Source organism: Neopelma chrysocephalum, unplaced genomic scaffold (genome assembly GCF_003984885.1).
Source record: "Neopelma chrysocephalum unplaced genomic scaffold, ASM398488v2 Primary Assembly neopelma1_23, whole genome shotgun sequence".
In the NCBI taxonomy this organism is placed as follows: domain Eukaryota; kingdom Metazoa; phylum Chordata; class Aves; order Passeriformes; family Pipridae; genus Neopelma; species Neopelma chrysocephalum.
This window is the reverse complement of record NW_020897691.1, coordinates 3,787,073-3,812,447: the sequence shown is the minus strand read 5'-3', so window position 1 is coordinate 3,812,447 and position 25,375 is coordinate 3,787,073. Positions and strand designations below refer to the sequence as shown.

General features: G+C 35.2%; 1 protein-coding gene across 10 annotated transcripts in view; it reads left to right on the top strand.

Annotated features, from left to right (window-relative positions):
* The window catches only part of RYR2 (ryanodine receptor 2), a 394,099-nt gene that overhangs the window by 177,548 nt on the left and 191,176 nt on the right, over positions 1-25,375 (top strand). For all 10 annotated transcript variants that reach the window (XR_003534458.1, XM_027684666.1, XM_027684677.1 and 7 more), the window contains 5 exons: positions 1,459-1,555; positions 11,554-11,628; positions 15,189-15,345; positions 21,300-21,464; positions 22,852-22,973. Coding sequence is in view for 9 of the 10 variants with exons in the window: in XM_027684666.1 (XP_027540467.1) it covers positions 1,459-1,555; positions 11,554-11,628; positions 15,189-15,345; positions 21,300-21,464; positions 22,852-22,973 (616 nt within the window). In the remaining variant the exon portion in view is untranslated. The remainder of the gene's footprint in view (positions 1-1,458; positions 1,556-11,553; positions 11,629-15,188; positions 15,346-21,299; positions 21,465-22,851; positions 22,974-25,375) is intronic.

Here is a 25,375-nt window from a genome sequence, read left to right as displayed (position 1 = left end):
TAATCAAAACTTCCCATTAAAATAGATTATTAAGTTAAATGAAATTACTTTGAAGTGAAAATAATGGATAATTAGTTTGTAAAATGAACTGGGATATTTGAAGTAGTTAAAGAATATAATTTCTTTTTGCATGCATATCTGTAAAACTGGCTTATGCAGGAGTCAATTTATTGTTGAACTCAAAACATAGCTTTAGAGTCAGATCAAGTAATTCTGCTAATTCTGTACTGTGAATTTAATGGAGGCCTCTTTAAAAACAAAACAAAACCTAAAAAGCTACTCAGGGCAGAACATCTCCAAAATTATATTGACACAGGTCCATGTACAAATTAATATATGTAATTACTGTTATTTGGACGTCCTCCTCTGTGTCAAATCAAGAATGCATGACTTGGCATTGTTTCAAAATTTTATTCCAATAATATTTTTTTCAAAATCTTTTTGCTTTAACAGTAAACCCGAGGAATTATGTTACCATATCCCACTCAAATGCAGAATTTTATATTAACCAGTTTTAGTGAGAAGGGAATGTGAGTTTAGGAAACCAGTGTTTACATTTATCTTGTCAGACTGAAAAAATACTGTTGAATTGTGCTTAAAATCTACTAAATCTTAGTATTAGATTATAATACAATATTTGTAGGATAACAAAAAATTCTCTTTCTTTTTAATGTCATATCCTGATGCAATAAGACCGATGAAAAAGCTTCTATTTTATTAACATCTTTATTGGTTAGAATTATGGCCTTATTTTCGGCTTCTGGTTGCCATGTCCTGGAACTTCAAATATTGTGATGCTATGTGCATGCTCTGCAACTTAATTTGTGAACACACATATACACTGTAAAGCCAAGTGTTTGGCTCTGAACTTGCATGTGCAGTGGAGGTATTGGCAGTATAGGAGTTTCCTTTTGGAGTCCAAATAAATCATGACTGTTGGTTGTGAATCTTCTGTCAAGCAGAGCTTAGGATTGTCCCAAAAGTTTTTCTCGCAGAAAACTCCAGATACTCCAAAAAACGGTTTTAAAAGTAATGAACTAACTAAATCAATCCTTGTTATGTTAGTATATAAACTGGAATCCTTAAATAAAAAGCAAAGTGAGTAGGTAAGATTGAAGTTTCCCACTTTATGTTGTAATCTGAGAGAGGAGTACTTGCTTCCTTGTTTCCATTGGCTCAGTCTTTTTCTGAGTTGCGGAAACTCTGTAGGGTCCCATCTCTGGCTTCTCTTTATCCTGATCCTACTTGCTGAGTTGGAGCTTTTCTCACTTGAAAATGTTCAACTGGCTTCTCAGGGTATGAGATATCTTCCTCTTCTTCTGATTCTCTTTTTCAAGTAACATAAAATGCCGACAGAAAAAAATGAAATAAATAAATTGTATTTATTACAGTTCAAACTATAGTTTCATGTGGTGCTGCGTTCACACAAATGCCCTCGATTTTCTCCCTTTATTCAAGGATACCTGATAGGAGGGGATGTTCTGAGGTTATTGCATGGTCACATGGATGAATGTTTGACAGTCCCTTCGGGTGAACATGGAGAAGAACAAAGAAGGTAGGTTTTCAGCTTTTAACAGAATAATAATAACAAATGTTGCTGAATCAATATTAGGTGTCACTGATATCCAGATGTTTGGAGGATGTTCTGATGAGATATAATACTCATAAGGATGAATATTGTTGAGACAAACTTTAGACATGAGCCTTTTGTATTTTCAGTATTGTTCATGTCTCGTTTCACTCACCAGATGTATTAGCAATAGTGATGTTTGATCATTTATTGTCATCTTTACTGATTTAAAAGCCCTGTGACTGAAATGTGTTGTTTTTTCACTGCTGGATTTTTTCTATAATCACAAAAAATTCCTCAGGACACGGCATGTAAGATTACTTCCCAGTCCTTCAAGGCTGCTATTCTGGGTATTGATCTTAGATCTAGCTGTCATAGCAGTCTAGAACTTAATTTGTAGTTATTTTCTTCACTCGAGAAATCCTAGAAAGGAAGTAGAGAAATGAGGACAACTCATACTGAGTCTCTGTCTGTTAACTAAAAAATCCAAATAGTGAGAAGACTGACACCGTAAGTGGCATGTCTCAGTGGAGTGATTGCATGGATGAATCAGTCTCCTTCTTATGTGCTCTAATAAAATATGCCCTAAGCTTCTTTTCGGTAGGGCAGTGTCATATAATTTATTCCTACCTTCAGCCTAAACGTTACTGAATTATATTTTGGATTAGTTTGTTTAATGCAGCATGTTGGATAACTTAATTTCCATGACAAGGAAAGTGGTGTTCGTTCATTTTAAAATTAGTTTGCTTGGTTTGCAAATAGAGATGTATTTTTTTGTTCTATTTTATTCTTATTTGTAATGATAAGAACAAGACTCTGGAAGGTCTCATAAAATATTTTGTGTCAAATATTTTCTGCAAAAATTTTCTCTAAGTTTTTAAATATTAATAAGAAATAATGTAGAATTTTCTTATACGGCTGCTAACCAACCCTTCCTGGATATTTCCCATTTTTAGACAAGGGAATAGTTTTTGAATGCAGAAGAGAGTTCAAAATGCTGATACTTAAAATGTGATCAGTTCATGTTTTAATTTTAGTTACCATGTGATATACATTACAACTTGGAGTTTATCACTGCTATTATTATTCTCAGCCTGAAAGTGATGAAAAGTTAAGGTGATAAATAGGATCCTGTAGTGTTTGCTACTAATTCAGTCTAAATCCTGCAAAATTCCTTTAAAAAATTTTTGTTGCAGTTTAACTGCAGATTTATAGGGTGATGAAGCACTTCAGTAATGAACTTCAGTGCTTAAGAACACACTAAAAATCTGTCTCTTTTCAACAAGACTAACATTATACCTAAACCACAGTAATGGAGAGTGAAGCTGCAAATTAAGAAAAAATTGATCTGATCTGCTTGTGCATTTGCATGATGCATCTTTCTGTCTTATAACATGGGAAGAATATGGTTCATTTCTTAAGCTGCAGGACAGGCTGTAAACAGATCAAATAATCGTATTTCTTTCTGCTGTGTCAGCAGTGTTCTGTAATTGTTTCTGCCTTCCCCGTATCTGTGTAATACCCCAAAAGAAGCAGAGCTAGTAGGCAACAAATAGTATGTATGTCTTTGTCTTTATATTTCCTGATAGCAATACTGAGAAATGTTGCTTCTCAGTGCTTCATAAAAACAGATTTGATATTCTAAAATTTACTTGTTGTTCAGGATCTTTCTTTAATAAACAAGCAAAATAAAAATAAGTTTGTTGTTTTTCATATTTTCCTTTTCTGAAGTTTTTCTATTGTTTTTCTGAAATATTTTATTTTTTTAATATTAAACTTAGAATATAATCTATGATTACTTTTAATTGTGTGGAGTTAGGTATAATTGCTCTGTGCCCCACGCTTTCTCTTAAATTATTAGTAAATTTAGTTATTGCTTAAAAACTCTATACTTCTATCTCTATTTAGGACTGTTGCATATTCAAAATAATTTGTGGCTCCTTTCAGTTTTCAATATGCGTGCATACCTTATTTTGATGGGTAGGATTCAACAGCTGGTACAATTATATTAAAAAATACATGTAACTTTGGCAGGTAGGAAATTGTAAGATAAATTATTTTGTCTTTCATTTCAGTTTAAGTTCTGTAACTTTTGCACATAAGACATGGTTAGGTATGATATATTTAGAGTATAGTAATTCTGTATTATCGTGTCATTGCCTTTTGAAATGATGGTATAGATTATTGTGATTGATTTGTTTTGTTCCAGCATACGCCTGAAGAGCAGCTCTGCTCTGTAGAATGGCAGCATAAAGAAGCACTGAGAAGTTCACACCTGTTGTGACTCACTAATTCCTCTATCTCATTTTTATTTTTCTTCAGAGGCCTCCTCTTTATGCCTTTTCAAATAAATAAAAGATCAGAGAGTCCTAAAATAACAGTTTTATTCTATCATGTCACCTGGTATCTATTCCAGGAAATAAATAAATAGTTCAGATGTGAAGGATCCTCCTAGGCAGTTTCCAAAGCTAACTGGTGTTTAACTCTATTCTTAGAACATTGACACAGTTGCATAAATTTGAGAATAAAAGTGTTTCAAAGAGTACCAGAAGTTCAAAATAAAACACAGATTCTCAAGGTGTTTATACTCTATGTATACTCTATACAGTGGAGATTTATGAAGCAGTGACAGTGCAGATACTGTGTTTGTGATTACAGTAAGTAACAAAGCCTCCTCTGAGGCAAGGTTATTCAAATCTGCACTGGAAGAGGCCTAATACAGTGGCAGAATTAGTCATATAAAAAGCTTATAAAATTATTTTCCATGTCTCACAATTTTTTTCTGAGTGTATTCTGTGTTTCCTTGCTTAATTGCTGAGCCTGCGTGTCCTTCCATGTGGTCCTTAGATTGTGCTACTGCAATCACTAGAGGGTAGGACGGAATCATTGTGTTTGTGGAAGAGGGACTTTGGTGTCAAGTCAGAAACTTAACTTTTCCTTAGGAAGCAGTTTCCTCCCTGAAGTTGCTAGACATAGTTTGCTATTAAAAAACATTCCAGATGGAAGCAGTGCAAATAGAGAAGTTTGTGGCAATATGTTGGTTACTTGATATTACACTAGAGGAAAAAAGTGGTATTATTTTTAAAATGCCACAGGCAGGGTGGACATGACCCGATAGTTTTCAGTCACTGACCCACATAAAGAGCAATAATGAAACAGACGAAAGGTTAGCTATGTGCAATTTCACTGAATTAAATATAATTTTCTGCATATTCTAGTTAGGTATGTTGTAGGTTTAAGGCAGCTGGTTTAAGCTTTGTGCGTAGAATCCTTAAACTGTGTTTTTATTCTTTAAAAAGCCTTAGTTATCTCTAGTAAGCTAGACCTAAATTTACAGTGTTGTTTTTGTAGCTCTTCAATTCAAATTTCAGAAGTATTTCCATGCAGATTAAAAAAATAAATATGGGTATAGGTAGATAAGTGAAGGCATACTGTGATCAACTTTGGTTTCTATCTGTCTTTAAAGGCAGGTTAAACTTCTGCAGCAGCACAGTAGTTGGGAGTCCATATTTATCTTTACTCTTTTTCCTCCAGTCTCTGTCTATGTGGTTGGTGGTCAGGCTCCTGTCATATGAGCTGAAATAAGCAGTCTGTCAGTAGGAATGAGGCAGACCCACGAGGGTTTCCTTTATCTATAAGAGGTTTTTTTCTTTAAATAAAGGATTGTGTAGTCTCCTTTCCCAGTCTTTCCCTCCAGTTTCATACAGGAGAAATTTGTTAATAATTTTTAATACTTCTTTTTTGGGTGGAGGATTCTATGTGTTTATCTAGAAGAAGATTTAAATCACTTTTTGTATTACAGGTTCTTTGGAATGGTCTTTGCTTTCCATTGAAATCTTTTCCCGTTGAAATTGTGACACTTTTTTTTTTTTAACCCTGTTATTTGGCAATTATAGTACTGAGTCTTCAGATTTGAATTTATAATATCAAAGGAATGAATAAATTTAATCTCATTGTGGTGGAAGTTGATAGAGCAGGTGTACATTGAAGTTGTTCTGTGAAATTATTTTCTATTGTTTCATTCTTTTAATTAAAAAAAATTAATTAAAATGTTCATAATAAATGCATCACAATTCAATCAGTCAACAGCTCCCCCTTTTTTTTACAGGTCTATTAAGTGGAATTACTTTACAATATTGACATTGCTGTATTATGTGTGTCATTTTTATTTTCCTGTAGGAATGTCAGCTGGTTATTAATTCAGGCATGACTGTAGAGTTTTTTATTGCTTTCTGATTTTGGGGTGATTTGTTTTGGTTTCTGTGTGTTGTTTTTTTTTTCTTTGTTAGTTCATTTTTTTTCTTAGAAGTCCCCCTGGAAAAGGTAATAGCAGATAGTAGTAGAAGTATGTAAAAAAAAATATGAGATTTTTTTTCTAATTGATTTGTGATGCTTACTTTTTATTATACCACCATCTTTCATATTCTTTTAGAACTGAAATACTACACAGCAGTTGGACTTTGATATTCAGTTCCCAGTCTAGAAGGGAACCATGAATTTTCCCATTGCAACTACTTTGCATTTTGATTTGCAATATGTATTTCAAAGTGATGACTGCAGTGCAATTTGGACCCTTCAGAAATATATTGTTACAGAAAGCAATTACCTGTGAGAGAGAGCAAAGTGCTCCTGGCTTTTCAAAGTATCATTTGGGTTGGAATAGGCCTTCATGAGGGAATGTATAAGTGAAGCCTAATTTCAGTAACAGTTTTGTCATTCTTGCCTGTGAGACTTTCTTTGGGTGAAACGTATTATGTTAAGGCTTTTGGAAATGGCATTGAACATTTCGTGTTAGTCTCAGAGATGGACAGGGTTTTAAAATGATGAAGGTCAAAATCATTATGACTTAGCCAATCTCCACTTCTGTTCACTTTCCATGCTATTCTCTTCCAACAGTCTTTGTTATGGCATTATGAACTAATGAGGTCTGTCGTACCCCAGAAAGGCTGGGATCTGGCATGTGTGGAGGATTATTTATGACTGAAATGTGAACTCAGAAAGTTTTCACCCAGCATAAATCAATTACCTTTCCCCCACACCCTGAGCTTTGAATAGTGATGGTCTTAAATGACTTATTTTTCAAACTAAAGCCAGAACAGCTTTGCCTGTCATTGAGGGGAGTGGAACAATTTCTTTCACATCTTTCACATCTTATTTGGATTTATTAATTTTTGTATGATTCAGGTACACCATTGTTCTTTATGGCACTCTGATTCATTCCAAGCTACTGAGATTTACTCCATTATTATCTTGCTATGGAATTTAGGAGTACAAGTTCTTCAACCAAGACTACTTTGGCAGTATCAAAACACTGTCATTTAATGTAATTTATTTTAACCTCATTTAATGCCCATTTTTAGTCAATGAATTTCACTGAAGTGATTGCCCTCTCTCTGCTGAACAATACTTTAATAAGAATATGAATTCAATAATGATTCTCCAGGGGGTTTGATATGTGGTAGTCTATTTTAAACCTATATAATTAATTTATTATTGTAGTTGGAGATGATAGATTCAAATATCGAGCTTTCTTTTTGATGTTTACCCTCACTTTGCCTGTGCATCTCCTCTCGGAGAGCTGGAGGAGAGTGCCAGGAGCAAGCCGAGGAGAGCAGGACCGGTTCCCGGACGGCTGGTCCTGCCGGGGCCATGGCGCTGTCTCTGGTGCTGCACCCACAGCCTGGGCGCTGTGCGACAAATCACAGAATCACAGTTTCCTGCATCGGAAGGGACCCACAAGGATCATTGATTCCAACCCGTATCCCCGCACAGTAACATCCCCAAGAGTCACACCATGGGCCCAAGAGCATCATCCAAATGCTTCTTGAGCTCTGGCAGGCTTGGTGCTGTGACCACTTCCCTTGGGAGCCTGTTCCGGTACCCAACCACCTCTGAGTGAAGAACCTCTTTCTAATATCCAACCTAAACCTGCTTTGATGCAATTTCAGGCCATTCCCTCGGGTATTTTCACTGGTCACCACAGAGAAGAGATCAGTGTTGTCCCCTCTTCTTCCTGTCATGAGGAAGTTGTAGACTCCGATGAGGTCTCCCCTCAGTTTCCTCTTCTCCAGACTGAACAGACCAAGTGACCTCAACCACTCCTCATATGGCTTCTCCTCAGGGCCCATCCCAGCGCTAGTTTGTATTAAGGAGAATTAAATAGAAGAATGATGTAGTCAGGAAAAGGATGATTAGGTCATAGGTCAGACCAAAAAATGACTTCATTACACCAACCTAACTATAAGGTTTATAATAAAGATTAAATGAAAAGTCTCAAAGGTTCTGAGTTACTTATAGATATTTTATTTTGAAATAAAAGTGGTTAATACCCTTAATCCATACATGTAGAATATGTGGATGAGGAGTTTTGGAAAGAATAGAAGAAACCCATCAAGAATTAATCTTATGTGTATGGCTCTGAAGATACACGTTATCTCAAGCTTTGAGGAAGATGAACACTCATTTTAGCTTCTTGTTATCCTCACTTTTTCTGCTGTTATTTGCACTTTCCTTGTGCATTTACATGACTTATAATTTCATCATTAGGTTTTGTAATGTGGGGGTTTTCTCTATTGTTTGGCAAATGTACATCTTCTTTGCACATTGTAATTCAATTTTTTTTCCTATCCTGTGAATGTAAATAGGTTGTAACTCCTTCAGAGTCAGAGAATTTTTGTCACTAATTTCATGTCATAAAAAGCAGTTTCATTTGACCTAGTAGTACCAGTATCTGATATGACTTACCAGTGTCAGCTTCAGGGAGGATTCAAATGTAATGAACCATCCTTCCTTTCCAACACTGAACTGTCATCAGAAGTATATAAAAAGAAATGAGGTGCATCCTATCAAATGGTATGTATAACAAGTACTGAGGAAGTTGGTTTAAGCAATCTCCAAACAGTTTACTACATTTATTTGAATGAAAGGAGCTAAAGATGAACTTTCAGTTCTTTAGCAGGAAGACTTCTGAGATGGTCTAGGTTATGAATTTATTCATCTGCTCTGGGGCAATGGTTAGTATGCATGCTGTTATGGTAAAGACCAAGTGACTTGCCCTTCACTGAAGAAATCTTTTATTCAAAACCACCTTTTCTTTACCATCTTTTCTGTACCAAAGACAGTATCTAGCTAAAAACACAGGAGCTTAACACCCTATTCTAGTGCTCTGTGCTAACTTTTTTTTTGTAGCATATATCTTTTTTCCTGTCCTTACAAAGTCTTGTTGCTCCATCCTTGACTCCAGTCTACAGATTTCTCCTTTTGCTTCCCAGTAGGGATCCTTGATCCCTAGCCCTGCAGCCACCAGCTTTTTCTCAGTCCCTCTCCAGATTGCTGTCACCTATTCTTTTGCTGAGGCTTTGCTGCTACCTTTTTGATTTTTGTCCCCAAGGTGCTATTACTGTCTTTCAGCGTTTACTCCCTCTGTTGTTGCTGTACCTGTCTGTTCATATGGAAGTAAAAGACAACCCTAGAATCCTTTTTATTTCCTCTGGTAAACAAATCGCATGTTTTTCTTTAGGACTTCTTCTATTTCTTTTCCATTTTTCTCATCTTACCTGATGATTCCCCCTTAAAGGAACAGAGAAAGGAAATAATGGATGGATAGTCACATAAAACTACTTCACCCATCAGAAGCCATTCTTTTAAGTTCACCATAGGAGGTTTTTTTTAGGTGTTTAATGTTACACTTACCCATTGCTGTGTGTAATCCAAAACTAGCTCTAAAAGAATAATCAGACTGAGAAACTAGTGAAAGTTTCTGTGTTTCCGCTGTGGGAAAGAACTTCATCCCTGCAAAGTAAAAAATTACCAACTTAAAAATGAAACATTTTTATGAATTTAAACCTTTGCTTCAACCTGATTTTTCATACAATTAATGACTTGAATACTGCTGAATAAAATTGTTAAATTTTGTATTATGCAATATGCAAGTGCAAGAATTCCCAATGCATTTTTGTGAGTGAGGTTCATACTGAAATATGCCAGGATGTAATCAAAATGTTTCAGCTTTGAAAAAAAGTCCGACAACAATACCCCCACGCAATCTGCCCAAACAAACAGCCCACAACCTCTCAGTCCCAACCCAAGAATCCCAACCAGGGTGACATCTGATCTGTTATTGTTGAGATGTTACAACATAAAGCCAGTCTCAGTCTGTTAGTCACAGAAGAAAAATTTCAACAATTACCTGAAGAGCAGAGAGTGTGTCTGAACAGAGAAGCAGCTCAATGCAAGGTTGTTTAGCAATTGCGTTTTACTATACTAATGAAGGTAAATTTCAATAAAAAGTAAGATGGCCTTTGAATTTCATTCACATTGCCAATATCTGTCAGCTGCTCCTAGCACCACAACCATTTCAACAAATGGCTAAGATAATGGTTGGAGAAAACAGTGGATATAAGGTCAAGGGGAGAATTTTTTTACATATTTATGTATGCACCCATAGCCTCTTCTTGCTACATGGAGCATCTGCCAGACTTTCCATTTATAGCTGGGTCATGAATGTTCAGTATGAGTGGTTCTGTAATTGTAATGAGATGTATTTATTTTGGGTTTTGACTAATTTTTTCTCCTATATCATTTGTTTTCATTCTTTTGCAGTGTCTGGAAGTGTTTATTTCCATAATACTTTTTACCATATTTCAAGATGATTTTAGCTCATCTGTAGTTTCATGTATGTTTAATAGTACTAAGAAACATATTCTAACTCACTATTTCTTTTGGTTTTGAACTATCTCTTTCAATGCTGGGTTTTCCTCTGTGCTAAGCATTCAGTCCCTCTGTATTATATCTACAGGAGGATTTTGGAAGCTGAAGCCTAGTATGTACTATGTACTTGATTCCAAATTTGTAGTCCTCAACAAATTACTTCTAACAAAGAATGGGGAATGCCTGCCATTTCATTATTAATATTCCCTAAAGTTATGCCTCTGGCTATTTTTGGCAGTGCCTGATCTTGGCTGAAGATTGCAGCATTTACTCAATCCATAAGCTCTTCTAGGATCCATAAAACTAGGCCATTCTTTGGCAGTGTTCCCTGACGTGCTTGATCTGATAAGCATAGTGACAGCACTCCTTTGCATAAGTGACTCCTTTATTCATTTTCCCAAAGGAAAGGCCATAGGTGGAAATACAGACGCAGACAGGAAGCAATCCAAAGAATGGCTCCCTACATTTAGAATGGCAATGCTAACTTTCCTTAGTGTTTACTTTTAAGACAAAGCAGGTTACATACTGAGGGCTTTCCTTGACCATAGGTCTCAGCCCTTTTGTGCATCCAATATAGATCACTTATCTGTGTCTAGAATAATGGAGGAAAAACCCTTCACCTTTTTTAGACTTAATTGACTGTTTTCTAGAGACACTTAGATTTCTGGGTATATGCAGGAACTAGAGAGGTCATTCCATATAAAAATTTGTAAATAGGAAGCTGTTAACATCTGAGATGTGTGAAAACTGTATCAGTGTGGTTGTAAGACTTTAGGTGTTATGATAATAAAATAAAGTGCTAAATGAGTAAGTTTTCATGATTCAATGTAATAAGTTGCAGTTATTTTAATAGTATGAGTTCTGAGAAAAAACTACCTTTCTTAGGAGATGTATGCAGTGATCACAAATCTTTATAATTATTTATATTTATGTTAGAATCTAGAAATATTCTAATTATCAGGCTATTTTATTTCTACCTCCACCCTCCCCAGATTTTCTATCCTTAAAACACTAAGAAAAATGTCTAAGCAAACACTGTATAAACTTTGCTGTTATGAATGTCACAATAATGGATGCTAAAGACAATTAAAACAAAATTTGAGTAACTGAATCTGAAGGTTTAATTGATGGGTGGGTTTTGAATCTAATAACCTTTGAATGTGACAAATGCAATAATTGTTTGACAGTCTTAAAATGAGAGATGTGATTAAATGAACAAACACCTATGATGAATTCTGCTGAGCATTTAGTCTATGGCTTTGCTTGGTTTTCAGAACTGTCCATTATGAAGGTGGTGCTGTGTCCATTCATGCTCGTTCCCTTTGGCGACTAGAGACTCTAAGAGTTGCGTAAGTAAAATCCATCTCAGAAAAGAAGTACCTTTGGCAAGATACTTTTTGTATTGTAAGAGTGATCCTATAAAATCAGAATGATAATAATAAATTCAGACTAGTAAGACTCATCATCATGGCTAGGCTTTGTGAACGAAGATTTGGGAAGGGCTCTACCCACGTTTCTTGCAAGCGCGTTGGTGGCTAAAAAGGCCAATATGAGAAAGGCATGTCTGGTTGCAAAAGGCACAGCAGAAAGACTCCTTAGATGGTATATTCTGCAAGGCACGATTCTTTCTGCATTGTCTTTTCTCCTCAAGGGTGATCCTGCGTGCTTTCTCAAAAGCATCAGCAGCGTTATAGATGGTGTGTCTCCAGGCCTCCCGATTGGAGGCCAGAGTAGACCAGTTATGGTGATCAATATGCTCGAAGCGGAGATGTTGTTTCAGGGAGTCCTTTTATCTTTTCTTCGGGGCTCCTCTCTTGTGGCAGCCAGTGGCAAGTTCATCATTAAGCAGGATCTTAGGGAGGCGGTGGTCCTTCATCCTGGAGACGTGCCCTGAGACTAAAATAAGCTTTAAAAAATACTCTATATCACTTTCATTAAAATTAAACAACTTCCTGTAGAGTGTGTGTGTGTTTTGATTATTTTTTGGTGTTGCTATAGCTGTCAGTGAATTCACCATTTACTTTTTTAACACATACGTACATAAACAGGACTGATTTTTTTTTTTTTAAATTCATGTGTGACACCCTTTCCCCCAACTTGCTTAAGCCATTTGGAAGTAAAAAAATTTACAAAAAAAATGCTATCATGCATTGTTGGAAGTGTTGGAGTGATAGTAAGGAATTATGCCTTGTTTGTTAAGGTAATTGCAGTGTAAAATTGTACTTAAGAAGTATTGCAATATGTGCTTCTGATAAAGTTTCTAGATACTAATAAATGATTGATTTTTAGAGATTGAATCAGGACATCTTATGAAAAGGTTACACTTTAATGATGCTGTTTTCTGTGTGTGCATTTTATTAATAGGACGACGTTAAATGTCAGTGGTAGGGCAGTGAGATTTTTCCTTTGGATTAAAATAGACTTTGAGACGGTGACAACAATGAAACTGTGGAAGGGTCTCTGGCTTTTTATTTTCCTCATGGTGTGTACTTCCCTAATAAGCAGTAGTACTGGACCAATCTGGAGATTCAAGAAACATCTGTTACAACCATGATATATCTCACTTTAATAGGCATTTTATACAAACTTTTGAAGGTAAACATTTGAACATATATGACAGAAAGAAATTGTAAGAACTGTCAAAACAACTATAACGAAGGCAGTGGTAATCTTTCTTTTCAAGATTTTCTTACCAGGAAAAAAACCCAAACAAATAAAATCCCAAGAATAATGCTCTCTCCTGCAAGTCCCTCACCGATCTATTTCCTGTATGATATTGTAATAGCTATATACATTAATTGTTGAATTGCAGTCCATTACCATTCATGCAAATGCTTCAATTTGTAGCTTAATATATGCATGCCTGAAGTTCTCAATAAGTTGTAGTCCTTCCCAGAATGACTGCAGATATAATATTGTGCTAAAATTGTATGATTCTAAAGGAACCATTTTTCCTCCACTCTGTTCAGTAGTGGAGAAGTCCCATAAAAATTGCCTGGGCAGTGTACCTGTGCAGATTCCATGCCATAGAATGCTAAATGCTATTACTCATCATTGCTTGCTTTCTCAAAAGGTGACAGGGATCATATTCTCACATTGCAGAACAATGTTTTTAATAGTCAGAAATGGCTTCACAAGATTCTTTCTACTTGCGGGGCTTTACATGTAAGTGCACGATTGCTATTTTTCTGTCCTGCAGGGATGAATTAGGGGCATGGCTCAGTAGCACTACTTCTTTCTTTCTTTCTTTTTTTTTCTTATGGTCCATAGCTGTTAGGCCCAAGAGAAAATTGAATCAAACAAGAGAAAAGGCAACTCCCCAGCATGACCTGTAATATGAAAGGTGCATGTATTTTACCAGACTCAGCAACACAATAGCTGAGATTCATGATCTGACATTTTACTGACTTGAGAACAGAAGTTAACGCTAGAATACTGGACTTAGATGTGCTTTTCTGGAGTATACCAACTTTGCTGTGCAGAAGACAGAAAAAGGGAAATGTGTTTCTAAGATATAAAGCTTCCATATTTCCTTCTTCCTCAGAGCTCTCTCAACTTAAACAGAAGAGACTCTAGTCTAAAAAAGAAAATAGCTGAGGGTGAAAACCTTTTCATTCTTCTGGCCTCTTTAGAATCAGTAGCTAAAAAGGTGTAGAAGTTTAATCACTAAAATGCAATAAATCTTGTTACAAAATAGAAGCATTTTAAAAACTCACGGACTTTGAAAATGTCTGCCAAATTGGTTTTCCATACTTTGCATACAGTATGACCAACTCTTAAGAAAACACATTTAAACAACCAGGTATTGTTATTAAATAGGTAAGTGCTCTAGTCTGCTACATCTATATGTCATAGAAAACAAAAATGACTTAAACCTGCTAAAGTGCTAATTAAGGTATTTGCAGACTTGTACATGAATGTATACAAAACATAAACATAAAAACTTGTTATTTTTTTAAAACCACAGTAAGCATAGAGAATTTCTAGTATTTGCAAAAGCACATCAGAACTGTGGCATTATGTCATAATTCCATTATGATGGGTATTTTGCAAACACAAAGTAAGTGTATGATTTCCTCTCCAAAAAGTAGCATGCCACATACATCTGAAATACAAACTTTTGAAGATATAAGACTGAAGAAAGTTTTGTGAAGACCCAGGAAAACATCCTAGCTGTGAGGGTTTTCTGATCTAAGGAATATTTGAGAAGCCTTCTGAAAAGCCTTTGTGAAATAGATACTCCTTAGTAACCCCTACACAAGTTTGTCTTCAGGAATTAATCAGGAAGTACAGAAGGGCTGAATTTTCAGTTTAAGGCAGGAAGTCAGAAACCTGTGACCAGTATTTTGAGTAATTGTTGGGGAGCTTAGACCAGCTTTGCCTTTCTTCTTTTATTTCCTCCTATATGAAGAATCTGAGCCATTCTTGGCTTAATAAGTTTTCTTATTTATTTTAGGAAGTTTATTTATTTATTTGTTTATCCATTTTATTTTTGCACACTATTTTAAGTGTGCTTAAAGTGTGCTGACTGCTAGAAGATGCGGATTCTGGGAGAGTGAACAAACCCAGCTGCTGGTAGATGAGATATTGGAGAGAGAACTGGCAGATCTAAGCTCTTTGTGTACAGCATAAGCCGCCTTTTCCGTAGGCGGTCTGTACTGTTTCTCATGAGGAATTCAGTCTGAACGAAAGCAGACTGTGCAAAGGAAGAGATTAGGATGTTAAGATTATTTATTAGAATGGTTTTATAGCCACAAAATAGCCATTTTCTTGCCGATACTCCAACACTGAGAATTTTATCTTTTCGCCAAGTAGTTGAAAATATAATGTACTTTAAAATATTTTTGCTAGTAGTTAAAATCTTCTTTTTTTTTTTTTGTAACTAAATGTTTTCTATGAACTCTCTTAGGTGGAGTGGCAGCCACATTAGATGGGGACAGCCATTCAGACTAAGACATATAACAACAGGAAAATATTTAAGTCTCCTGGATGACAAGAGTCTTCTTCTTACAGACAAAGAGAAGGCGGATGTAAAATCTACAGCATTCTGTTTTCGGTCTTCCAAGGTATGGAGTCAGTGCAGCATTAGTATAACTAGTACTAATTTCAATCTCTTTGGAAAACAACATTTAGATATTTTCTGTTTGTTGTGATTGCATTGATTACTGGAGCCTTCTACTTTTCACTGTTTAAAAAAATCCCAAACTCAGTATAATCAATATCTAGAATGCTTCTTTTATGATACTTTCTTTGTGTATTGCTACCTGTCTGTCTGTTTGTGGTGTGTTGGTTTATTTTGTTTGGTTGGTTGATTTTTTTTGTTTTGTTTTTGTATGTTGTTTGTTTGTTTGTTTTGTTTTGGGGTGTTTGGGTTTTTTTGTGTAATTTTTTGTTAGTTGGGGATTTTTTGTCCTGCTCGCCCACTTTTGAACAGTTTACTCAATTCTAATTTGTTTTTCTGATTAACTTCTCTGGTTCTTCACTGCTTAGATCTCTTGGCTGTTACAGGAAAAATTTGTAGTATTGTGGGTTACTGAATTTAAATTGGAAATTCAGGATTTCTTTCAGCAGATACTTTATTGTGGTCTAATCTGAAGTTACTGTAGTTTGACTTTTCATTTTGACACCTTCAATAAGCATTTAAAGTTTAAAACTACTTTTTTGTAGTATAGTATTAAGTATAATAATAAGAAAATAAATTCTTTAATATCCTTTGCTTTCTCATACTTTTCACCTGTTGCATGGTGTCTCTGAGAATTTGCCAACAATAATTTTGTTGTTGTAAAAATTAGCTTCTAAAATATATAGTAATAGTAAACAGAATTACTCAATAGCTCTTCTGTAGCATTTACTATACATATTTTTAATTAGTTGCCTACTTGGGAAGATAAGAAAAGAATAACACCCAAAAGCAGGTATATAGACTTTTGCACTCTGATAATGAAGACTGTATTTCAGATGATTGTTATGACATGCAGACAATGTATCTTTTTTAAAACCAATTAGAAAAGTCATAAAAATGCTTAAATATTTTAAGGCAATGCAGTGCAGCTACATTGGGGATTTCCTGTTGCAGCTATTATAGATCTCAACACTTGAAAGCAAGAGGGATAGAATAATCCATTCACTGATTTTCAAGATGGGTTTTAGCAGGGGTTATTCCAAAAAGAGTGGAACAATATACTGCACTCTACTGTTACATGTTTTCTTTAGTAAAAAAAATACTTGAAGGCAAGAATTGTTAGCAATACGGAATATCTTTTGTTGATATGAATAAGGTGGTTTGTCTCTTTTTTTCTGAGGAGCATATGCACGTGTTTCGGAGATTAAATAATGTTGTATTTGAAGTTTCTTCTTTTTATTTTTTTTTCCAGCCTGAATTTGCTTATTTGGAATTATTTTGAGAATTTATATTTTGAAATGGTTTTGTTCTACCATGCTCAAAATAAAAGGTTAGCATATTTTGGTTAGTTGTTTTTAGTGACCAAACTTATTCTATGCTGAGCACAGCAGAGATAAAAGCCTTTAGGGCAGGTAGAAACATGTTATGGTAATCAATTCTTGAAGTAACATGAGAGAATTCTCAGAGAGGTCTATAAACTAATCAGCACATGAAAAATACAGTCTTACTGATGCTTAAATATGGATTTTCAAAGAAATTGAAAGTTTGGAAGATCATATTTGAAGTAAATAATGTGGATGTCCACATTCATTTTAACTAAAGACTTATGTGACAGGAATTACAGAGATACCACAGGGGAGGAGTATATAGTTTGCACTTCATTGCTGGGGATGAATCCAGTCTGGATGCAATCCTGTGCCATGTGCTCTAGGATGACCCTGCTTGAGCAAGGAGGTTGGACCAGATGACCCACTGTGGTCCCTTCCAACCTGACCAATTCTGTGATTCAGTCTCCTGCTTTGGACTTCTATAATATAGGACTGTCATGTTTCACTTTATTAGGATACAGGCATTAAAAATTTTCAGGTGCCTTCCTTCTCTGGAAAAGAGTGTTAAAATAAAGATTTCAAAATTATAACAGTTTTAGGAAGGTTTCTGTAGAGAAGGTATGCAGACTTAGGGTCTCTTTGCCTCTGAGCATGTATGAAAAAATCATTCAACCTTTCCCTTGTTCTGTTAGCACACAAAAAATTATTCATGGATAAGGGGAGTCCCTAACCTTCTTTATTGACTACAGAGCATTAATACCAGGAAGTATTTCAAGGAGCTAGATATTTCTTATAGGAATTTCAGCCCTTTTTATTTTACCACAGTCATAATTCTTCCTTCCACTACCTGAAAAGTAGAAGAAAAGTGAGAAGAATTATGAAGATCCCACTTATTGTGCAAGAGTAAGTTAACTCTAAATAGGCAAAAACAAATAAGGGAGAAGAAAGTGTTAAAGACTAAGTTCCTTCAAGTGTGTGAGTAGATAATAACTTCAATTTCTAAATGAAAAGTGGCTTTAATGTTTGTGGAGAAAATATTGAAAATGTATTCCCTGTAAATCTTAAGATTCAGATGGAAATGTAAAGGCTTATCATTTATTGTTGTTTTACCCTTATTATTTGCAAGGGCTCATTATCTTAAACATGTTAGCTTCCCAGTACTGCATTTAAAAAAATAACCCAGAAGAGAAATAGAAAGCTGAAGCCTTTCAAGCATCTGAAATTCAAAAAATACTTTTTTCTTTTTTTTTGCTCTTGTGGTCTCGCTTCATTCAGCACAGGATGTCCACAGATATCTACAATTTATCCCTCAAACATATGTCTCTTTTATAGACTTGAGTTTGTAGTGATCAAGTTTTGAGGATTTCTTTTTCTCTCTTCCATTTGCTCAATATTGATTAATTTTAATATCACTCTCCCACTGAAATAAGGTAATTTTACCAATTTAGAAATGTTTATATATTTTGTACCAAGTCCGCTTTTCCTGTCTGTAGTATTTTTCAGTGGACAGAAATATATCAATTTAAATAAAATTTTATGGCTTGTATTTTTGTCTTCAACTTTTTCTTAAAAAAAATTTCATAGAAAATATATTAATGTCTGCTTAAAAACAGTCATGAATTAGCTTCTTGCAATCAGTGAGATCTTTTAGAATATCAGTCCTGACTAAAAGTATGCCACAAAAGTTATAGATTGGGTTGGATGACAAGAGGTAAAGTTGAAAGGACAGGCCTTAATCATGGGAATCCATTTTGGAATGTTATAAGAAATTAAACAGAAACATTAGAGTGAAATAACACATTTAAGGTGAGGCTTCATAGAATAATTTTTTCAACAGTAAGATGAAACCATTTAAAATGATTTTGTTCATTTAGCCCACAACAAAAATGTGAAGATTGTTCACAAACTTTACAAACTATTCATAAAGAGCACATTCTTCTGGAGAAAATCTGGTATATTGTTCATTAAATCTGTTCATTTCCAATTCACTCTTGTTGCTTTGCATTACTGAGGTGCTTTACAGACTGTTGCAAAACCCACTTGCTGATGTTTGTTCCAGTGTAATAAATGAAGATTTTTGATCCTTGTTTAGAAAAAGTATATGGTCTGAGAATGGGTCTAGACTGCAATAAAACTTAAGGTTTTCTGTGTAAAAATGACAGATGGTTAAGTAATGACAGGTTACATATGTGGTAAGAGTGTAGGAGGCTGGAAACTAGCATAATTTAATATCTCTACCAATGTGCAATTATTAATTGGTGACGTGGTGATTTCTGATGTTTTTTAGATCCTAATTTTCACTGGTGAAAAGTATTTTACACTGGATAATGAGATTGATTTATTATATGAACTTTCTCTACTGTACTACCTACTGTTTATTGACATGAAGCCAGCATTCCATTCAAATCTTCCCCTTTATAAGCAATTTGTGGTTCCTGTTCACTCCCCCAAAAATCTCAGTATCCCCAAATGAATGCTCTAATATCTGCTGCCCCAGATCATCCTCTAGTCTTCCATTTCTATCCTATATTTAGTCCAGTTTTTACACTGTGCTTTCCTGGCTACTATATTTTTTTTGCAGGAAAGAGATTATGGGATTGAATTCAATCTGGGCTCTAAGCCTACACATAAAGCTGTTAGTGTACTTACGTTGCTGAGAACAGAGATCTTGTTTGACAAGTTGTTGGCACTGCAATTTTTATGCTAAGTAAATTTAATGTTAATTCTATGAAGATTTCAATATCAAAAAAACCCCAAAACCACAAAAAAACCAAAAAACCCCTTGTTCCTGCCAGTGAATTTTAAACAAAGTATGGAATAAGATTTTAAATAAATAATCCCTCATGTTATTTACAGTGCTTTATGAGAAAATTTGTGAATCCTTATATTCATACCTTAAAAAATTAGTTGTGAGACTTGAAAAAGGAAAATCTTACCATGTAAAAGTACAGTACATTTACACAGGTTCACACTATCTTGTAGTTATGAAGAGAATTCGAAGGACTAGAGCTAGAAATCAGGCTGTCTTTTTCTTCATACAATAGCGGGACTTAACTTTTCTTGTATCATCATTTGTTTGCAATGTCCTATTATAAGTAGCTTTTCAATTTCCAGCAGTCATTACATTCAGGTTGTTTGTGCTAGCTTTTGAAAGAATTGAATGCAACACTTAGAGAAATGCTATGAACAAGATAATGAATTAATAATGAAATAGAAGCACACAATAACTCAGTTATTGGCATCAGATTACTAATAGATCAGTTATTAGCATGTATCAATGAACAAGATTTTAATAAGAATTTCAGTACTTAAGGAATCAACCAATTACATGGTAATAAAATTATCATCTGTATCCAGAAACAATCAGAAAACAATCTGAATTGATGAATGTTTTATATCTGAAAGCTTAATGTTATGAAAAGTAATTATAAGAATTTCACCTCAGTATTATTTTACTTCAAAATGCTTCAGAATACATTCATAATTGTAGGCTGAAAATCTGATTACAGGACATCTCCCTTTACTTAAGTAATGCTTTTAAAAATGCTTTAATAAGCTAGAGATCGTTGTCTGTTCATTTAAAGAAACCAATCTTTGTCATCTTTTACTGTGAAACTGCCTTCCCACATCTGCCAAGGCACATGTGTATGGTGTAGTTATTCTTCTACTCTTTCCTGGTTGTAGAAGGATGGAACAAGTAGAAGTTTTTGTCTCACTATTTGTAACATTACTCTGATTAGCTGAAGGAAGATGCTTGTCGTCTACTGCTATCAGGAGAAACAGAGAATGTTGAAGCTGTATTTGCTTAACGGGGTTCTGTTCCACATTGAATATACAGTGGAATAGGCATATCAGTCAGTTGAACCATATGTTTTTGGAGAGATTAAATGGATGATCTGTTATGAAGCAGGATGCATGGGCTATTTGTCTTATAAACTGATGTCTGTGGGGAAGGAGTTGGTTCTTAGAAGAGCTAGGTATTGGGGAAACACCTCTGATTACAGTCACAAACTATAGTATTGTTTGGGATACTACATTTCCTCTCCTGAAGCAACTGCTGTCATGTCGTTCTTAGTTTGCAGACTAGTCACAAACACACAGAAATGGATTGCTTTGCTCAGGAAATACTGAGCCTGCTGTTGGGCAGTGATAGGTTAAAGGCCATCTCTCAGTGACAGTTGGATGGTGCTCCTCTTTTCCAGGTTGGAAAAAAACCCCCAAATTCCCAAGAAAAAGCTTATGAAGGTTAATGCCTGGTTCAGCTAGGGGAATCAAAGTATTTGGAGTTGTTTTGTAAGCTTTTATGTTTCAATAATGACATATTGTCAATTATGATCCTAGTTCTTTCTGTGCAGGTAAAATGAATAAGTGAGGTTTTTGTGTTGATGGGATTTCTCTCTCTATGTCTTTAATTAGCAGTTACATTTTCTCTTTTTTATAATAATTAATTTAAAGAAGGATCTCAAATATTCTTTTAGGTCCTGTTTTGGACAAGTGCCTGGTATTTAATGGTTTATGCAAATATTAACATGTTGGTTATTGTTCATGTATACATTTTTGTCTTCTTCAGGAAAAGTTGGACATAGGGACAAGAAAAGAGGTGGATGGAATGGGGGCACCTGAAATAAAGTATGGAGATTCAATATGCTTTATACAACATGTTGATACAGGCCTATGGCTTACGTACCAGTCTGCTGATGCAAAGTCTGTAAGAATGGGTTCTGTGCAGCGAAAGGTAAGACTCTAAACAGGAATCCATTTCATTCAGTCACCGTTTGATAGGGTGGGTGGGGGTAGGAAATGAAGGGAACTATATGAAACAACTCATTTCTGGGTTTCAAATATTTTAAGCATGCCTTAGCATGCTTACCGTGTGAAAGGTTGGGTTTCTTTTCAGTCACATATTAAAAAAAGTTAAGTGAGTACTGAATTTTTAAACTGAAAGCCAAACAAAGTGCATGTGTCAGCCTCTAGACATTAACCTACAAACGTTGATAAATCTGGATATACTTGATTTCAAATTAAATATTAGTAATAGCCTATAGAATGTGCTAAATTTCCTTTCTTCAGTGTAATTTGGATTGAGGATGCTTTTAGTTCAAAGTACTTCTTTCCACATTGTAAGTGTGTTACTTTTTGGTCTGGAATGTTCAAGTCTTGAGCCCTGAGAGATTTCTTTTATAGAATAATAATAGCCAAGCAGAATGCTAGCTCAGCATCATGAAGTAGGAAAAATATTATTTTACAACTTAACACTATAGTATTTTCCATGACTGTTTTACGTACCAGAACTACAAAGCTGGAGCAAACGACATACCTTATAATTTTATATATAAATTTTTTCTGTTATCGTATGTGTGTATAAATATAAATGTATATATATTCTATAAAATTCTATAAAGGTAATATTTAGGAAACAGTTTCTATACGTGTACAATTTTAGTGATTATAATACTAACAAAATTATCAATCTTAATAATTGTAATACCTAAAGAATTCTAAAATAATTCAAAATAAGTTACCTTACTAAATACTTTAGTAATACAAGTCTTATAAATTGCATGTGGGTGTGTGTGTATACATGTACGTGTATGAAAAAAACTTGTTACCATAAATAGTTTAAAATATTTATGTAGACTGGATTGAATGCCTTCAGAACCATGATAACTAAACATGAAAAACTGTAAGTTACTGGAAATCACTCAAAGCATTCACTCAAAGAAAAGAAGGCCAATAACACTCAGAAAACAGAACCAGTAAAGAATACCTGTTATGACCATGTCTGCTTTAGGGATTTGCCGCTTTGTAGTGGAACTATTTTTAACACTGATAAAAACAAACAGCAAGCAAAACCCCTTAGATTTTTTATTTTTTTTAAATAAAATATACTGTTTACAAAAGCTGTGGCTTTGAGATTATTATGGCACTGAACCTGCTGGCTCAGTAAAATGTGCCCTTGGAAATGAGGAACTAAAACATGGAATTATCTGTTTTTAATCAAATAGTTATTTTGTATATGACTTCATCATTTCCTAGCCTCCCTTACTACGTGAGTTTTCAAACTTCTTATTTACAAATAATGTTTCATTTTGCAGTGACTAATCCTTATTTTTCTTTTGCAGGCAATAATGCACCATGAAGGTCACATGGATGATGGTTTAACACTGTCCAGATCTCAGAATGAAGAATCCCGTACAGCACGTGTCATCCGTAGTACAGTCTTCCTTTTCAATAGGTTTATAAGGTATGCTTTTAAAATTATGTTTTTATTCTTTTTCTTTTTTTTCTCTTCTATTTTATTCGAAGTGGCCATTAACACAACAGTGTACAATTTAGACTTCAGAAAAAAAATAGATGAATTCCTCTCAAAGCAGACTTTGTCAAGTTATGTGTTATCAGCAGATAAGGGCCTTGAGAGATACTGGTCAGTTTCTTTTCTCTGTCTTCTACTACCAGTTTATCATTCAATCTTGATTTAAATGTATAACATACTGAAAATGCAAAAAACCATAAAAGAGAGATTTTTCCTTGCCAACATTTGCTTTAAGTCATGTGGTGCATCATTTAGCTTTTCCTTTTCTAAGTATAGCTTTAAGAGTTCTCTTCCTTGAAAAACCTGGAAGAAGGAGATAATTGTATGACTACAGATTTGTTAAAGACACAAATATACTGAAGAAATTCATAGTCTCAAGAAAATCTTTTCTTAAAAATTATATCTTCTCTCTACCTTCACATTACACTTTGCTTACTTGTTCCCTTTTAATGTTACTTTTTTCTTTAATATTTTGAAACATTGAATGTTTCTATTTTATAGTAATTAGCCATTTAAAAATCCTGTCAGATTTATGCAATTCGCATTTATCTTCCTATTCCAAATGTCCTCCTAAATAACGCTGATAAATGCTAATTCTCAATTGCTTCCGATTTCAGTAATTGATGAAAAGCCCATTCATTAGTGTAGCTTGTATTAGAAAAAGAATGATAAGCAGTAAGACTATATAGAATGATAAGAATTTCATAAGAATTCATTTGTGACAAGAAAAAACAGTGTGGGAGATGGTGACCTGAAGCAACTATGTCATAAATTGTTGCACAGCCAAAGACATACACATGTCAATTTGTTGAAAAGCATTTAACAAGGTACTTAAATAACAACAGAGAAAATCACCTATCAGGAGAACTGCCTCCTGTACGACATTTAAAATACAAAAGAATTGTACGTCCTAGGTCACTTCCGAAAAAATACAGCTTCTTAGAAGCTTCTAAGAATGCCATAAAAGATAAGGACAGAGAAAGGGAATTTAATGATAAGGTTTCACAAATTAAGGTATTGCTAAATTACAGTGGAGATTTTTGTGGATTGCACAGGGAGTCCACGGTAGTGTTTAACAGTTCAGTTTTGGCAGGATGTTACTCCAAGAAGAAAAAGCTGAATTGGAGAGGATGAAAATTATTCTTCTAAGTGTTCTTTCCCACGAAGACAGTAAAAAAATTGCACTTTGGATAATGTGTTCAGAATAAAAATTAAATTTGAAAGATAACTTTTGTAGCTATCCTTTTGAAACATTGCATTTATTGTAAGAGATTTAAAAAATTAAACCAACCACACAAAAACCCCAAATCAAATATCAAAAAACAAGCATATCACCTCCCCTCCCACCCTGTCCCAAATATTTTATCTTAATCCAGCAAGAAGCAGAGTATGAAATGAGGCTTGTGCTCCATATCATGGCCTGGAGATGAATCCTGGGAGCAAGCCGGGTGCTGTACAGCTCAGGAAAAAGGACTGGCAAGGACAGTTGTGGGTTAGGTTGCTGGGAACCTTTGGTGCCTTCAAGGAAAGAAAAGAGGGAGATGGTTATGGGGCTGAGTGGGTGACTGTATGGGTGTGGTGGGCTGCTCTGCTCTGTTTATGCTGATCTGAAGACCACCAGTGAACACAAAAAGGACCTCGTTGCTACATAATTGGGCTTTACTCAAAAATAAGCTAGCAAAATAACTGTGTTACAATGGCAGAATGCAGAATAAGTCATAAGAGAAATCACATGTCAAATAATCCCACTCTTCCCTGCTTTGTGCCACCAGGGTGGGCCCTTCTGCTCAGGGCTGCTTCTCTCCCAGCACTTCGGGCCCTGGCTGGTTACTGCAGAGCTTCAGGATCTCCAGACCTTTCCCTTCTCCTCGAGCATGGGTGTTATTTTCCCAAGCCCTCTGCACCCCAGTTTCTCTCTCCCTCATGGCTCCTCCTGCTCCTTGCAGAAGGTTCTTGAGGGCCTCCTGCAGCCCTTGCTGGGGCAGACCCCCTGCCCACCATCATCTTCCTGATGGATGTGCAAGGGATGTGCAAGGGAAAGCCCTCGCCTTCCACTTGCTGGATAGTGCTGGTGAGGTGTTGCCTGTGTTTCAATAAAGATGAGGTTTAAATGGAGGAGAGAGTTATATCAGGGGTCTGGAAAGCCCAGCACCAAGGGAAAATTGGATTATGGAGTTTGTTGGGGATTCAGCTCAGCCAGGGGCAGGTGCAACATGGTTGGGGACAGTCAGCCCTCCGCTTCTAGGAGAAATTGGTCATAGACTACTGCAAGGCCAAGCGTGAACTGGGTATTAAGGAAGCAAAAAGGCTAATGGATTGCTGGGATGGAGTGT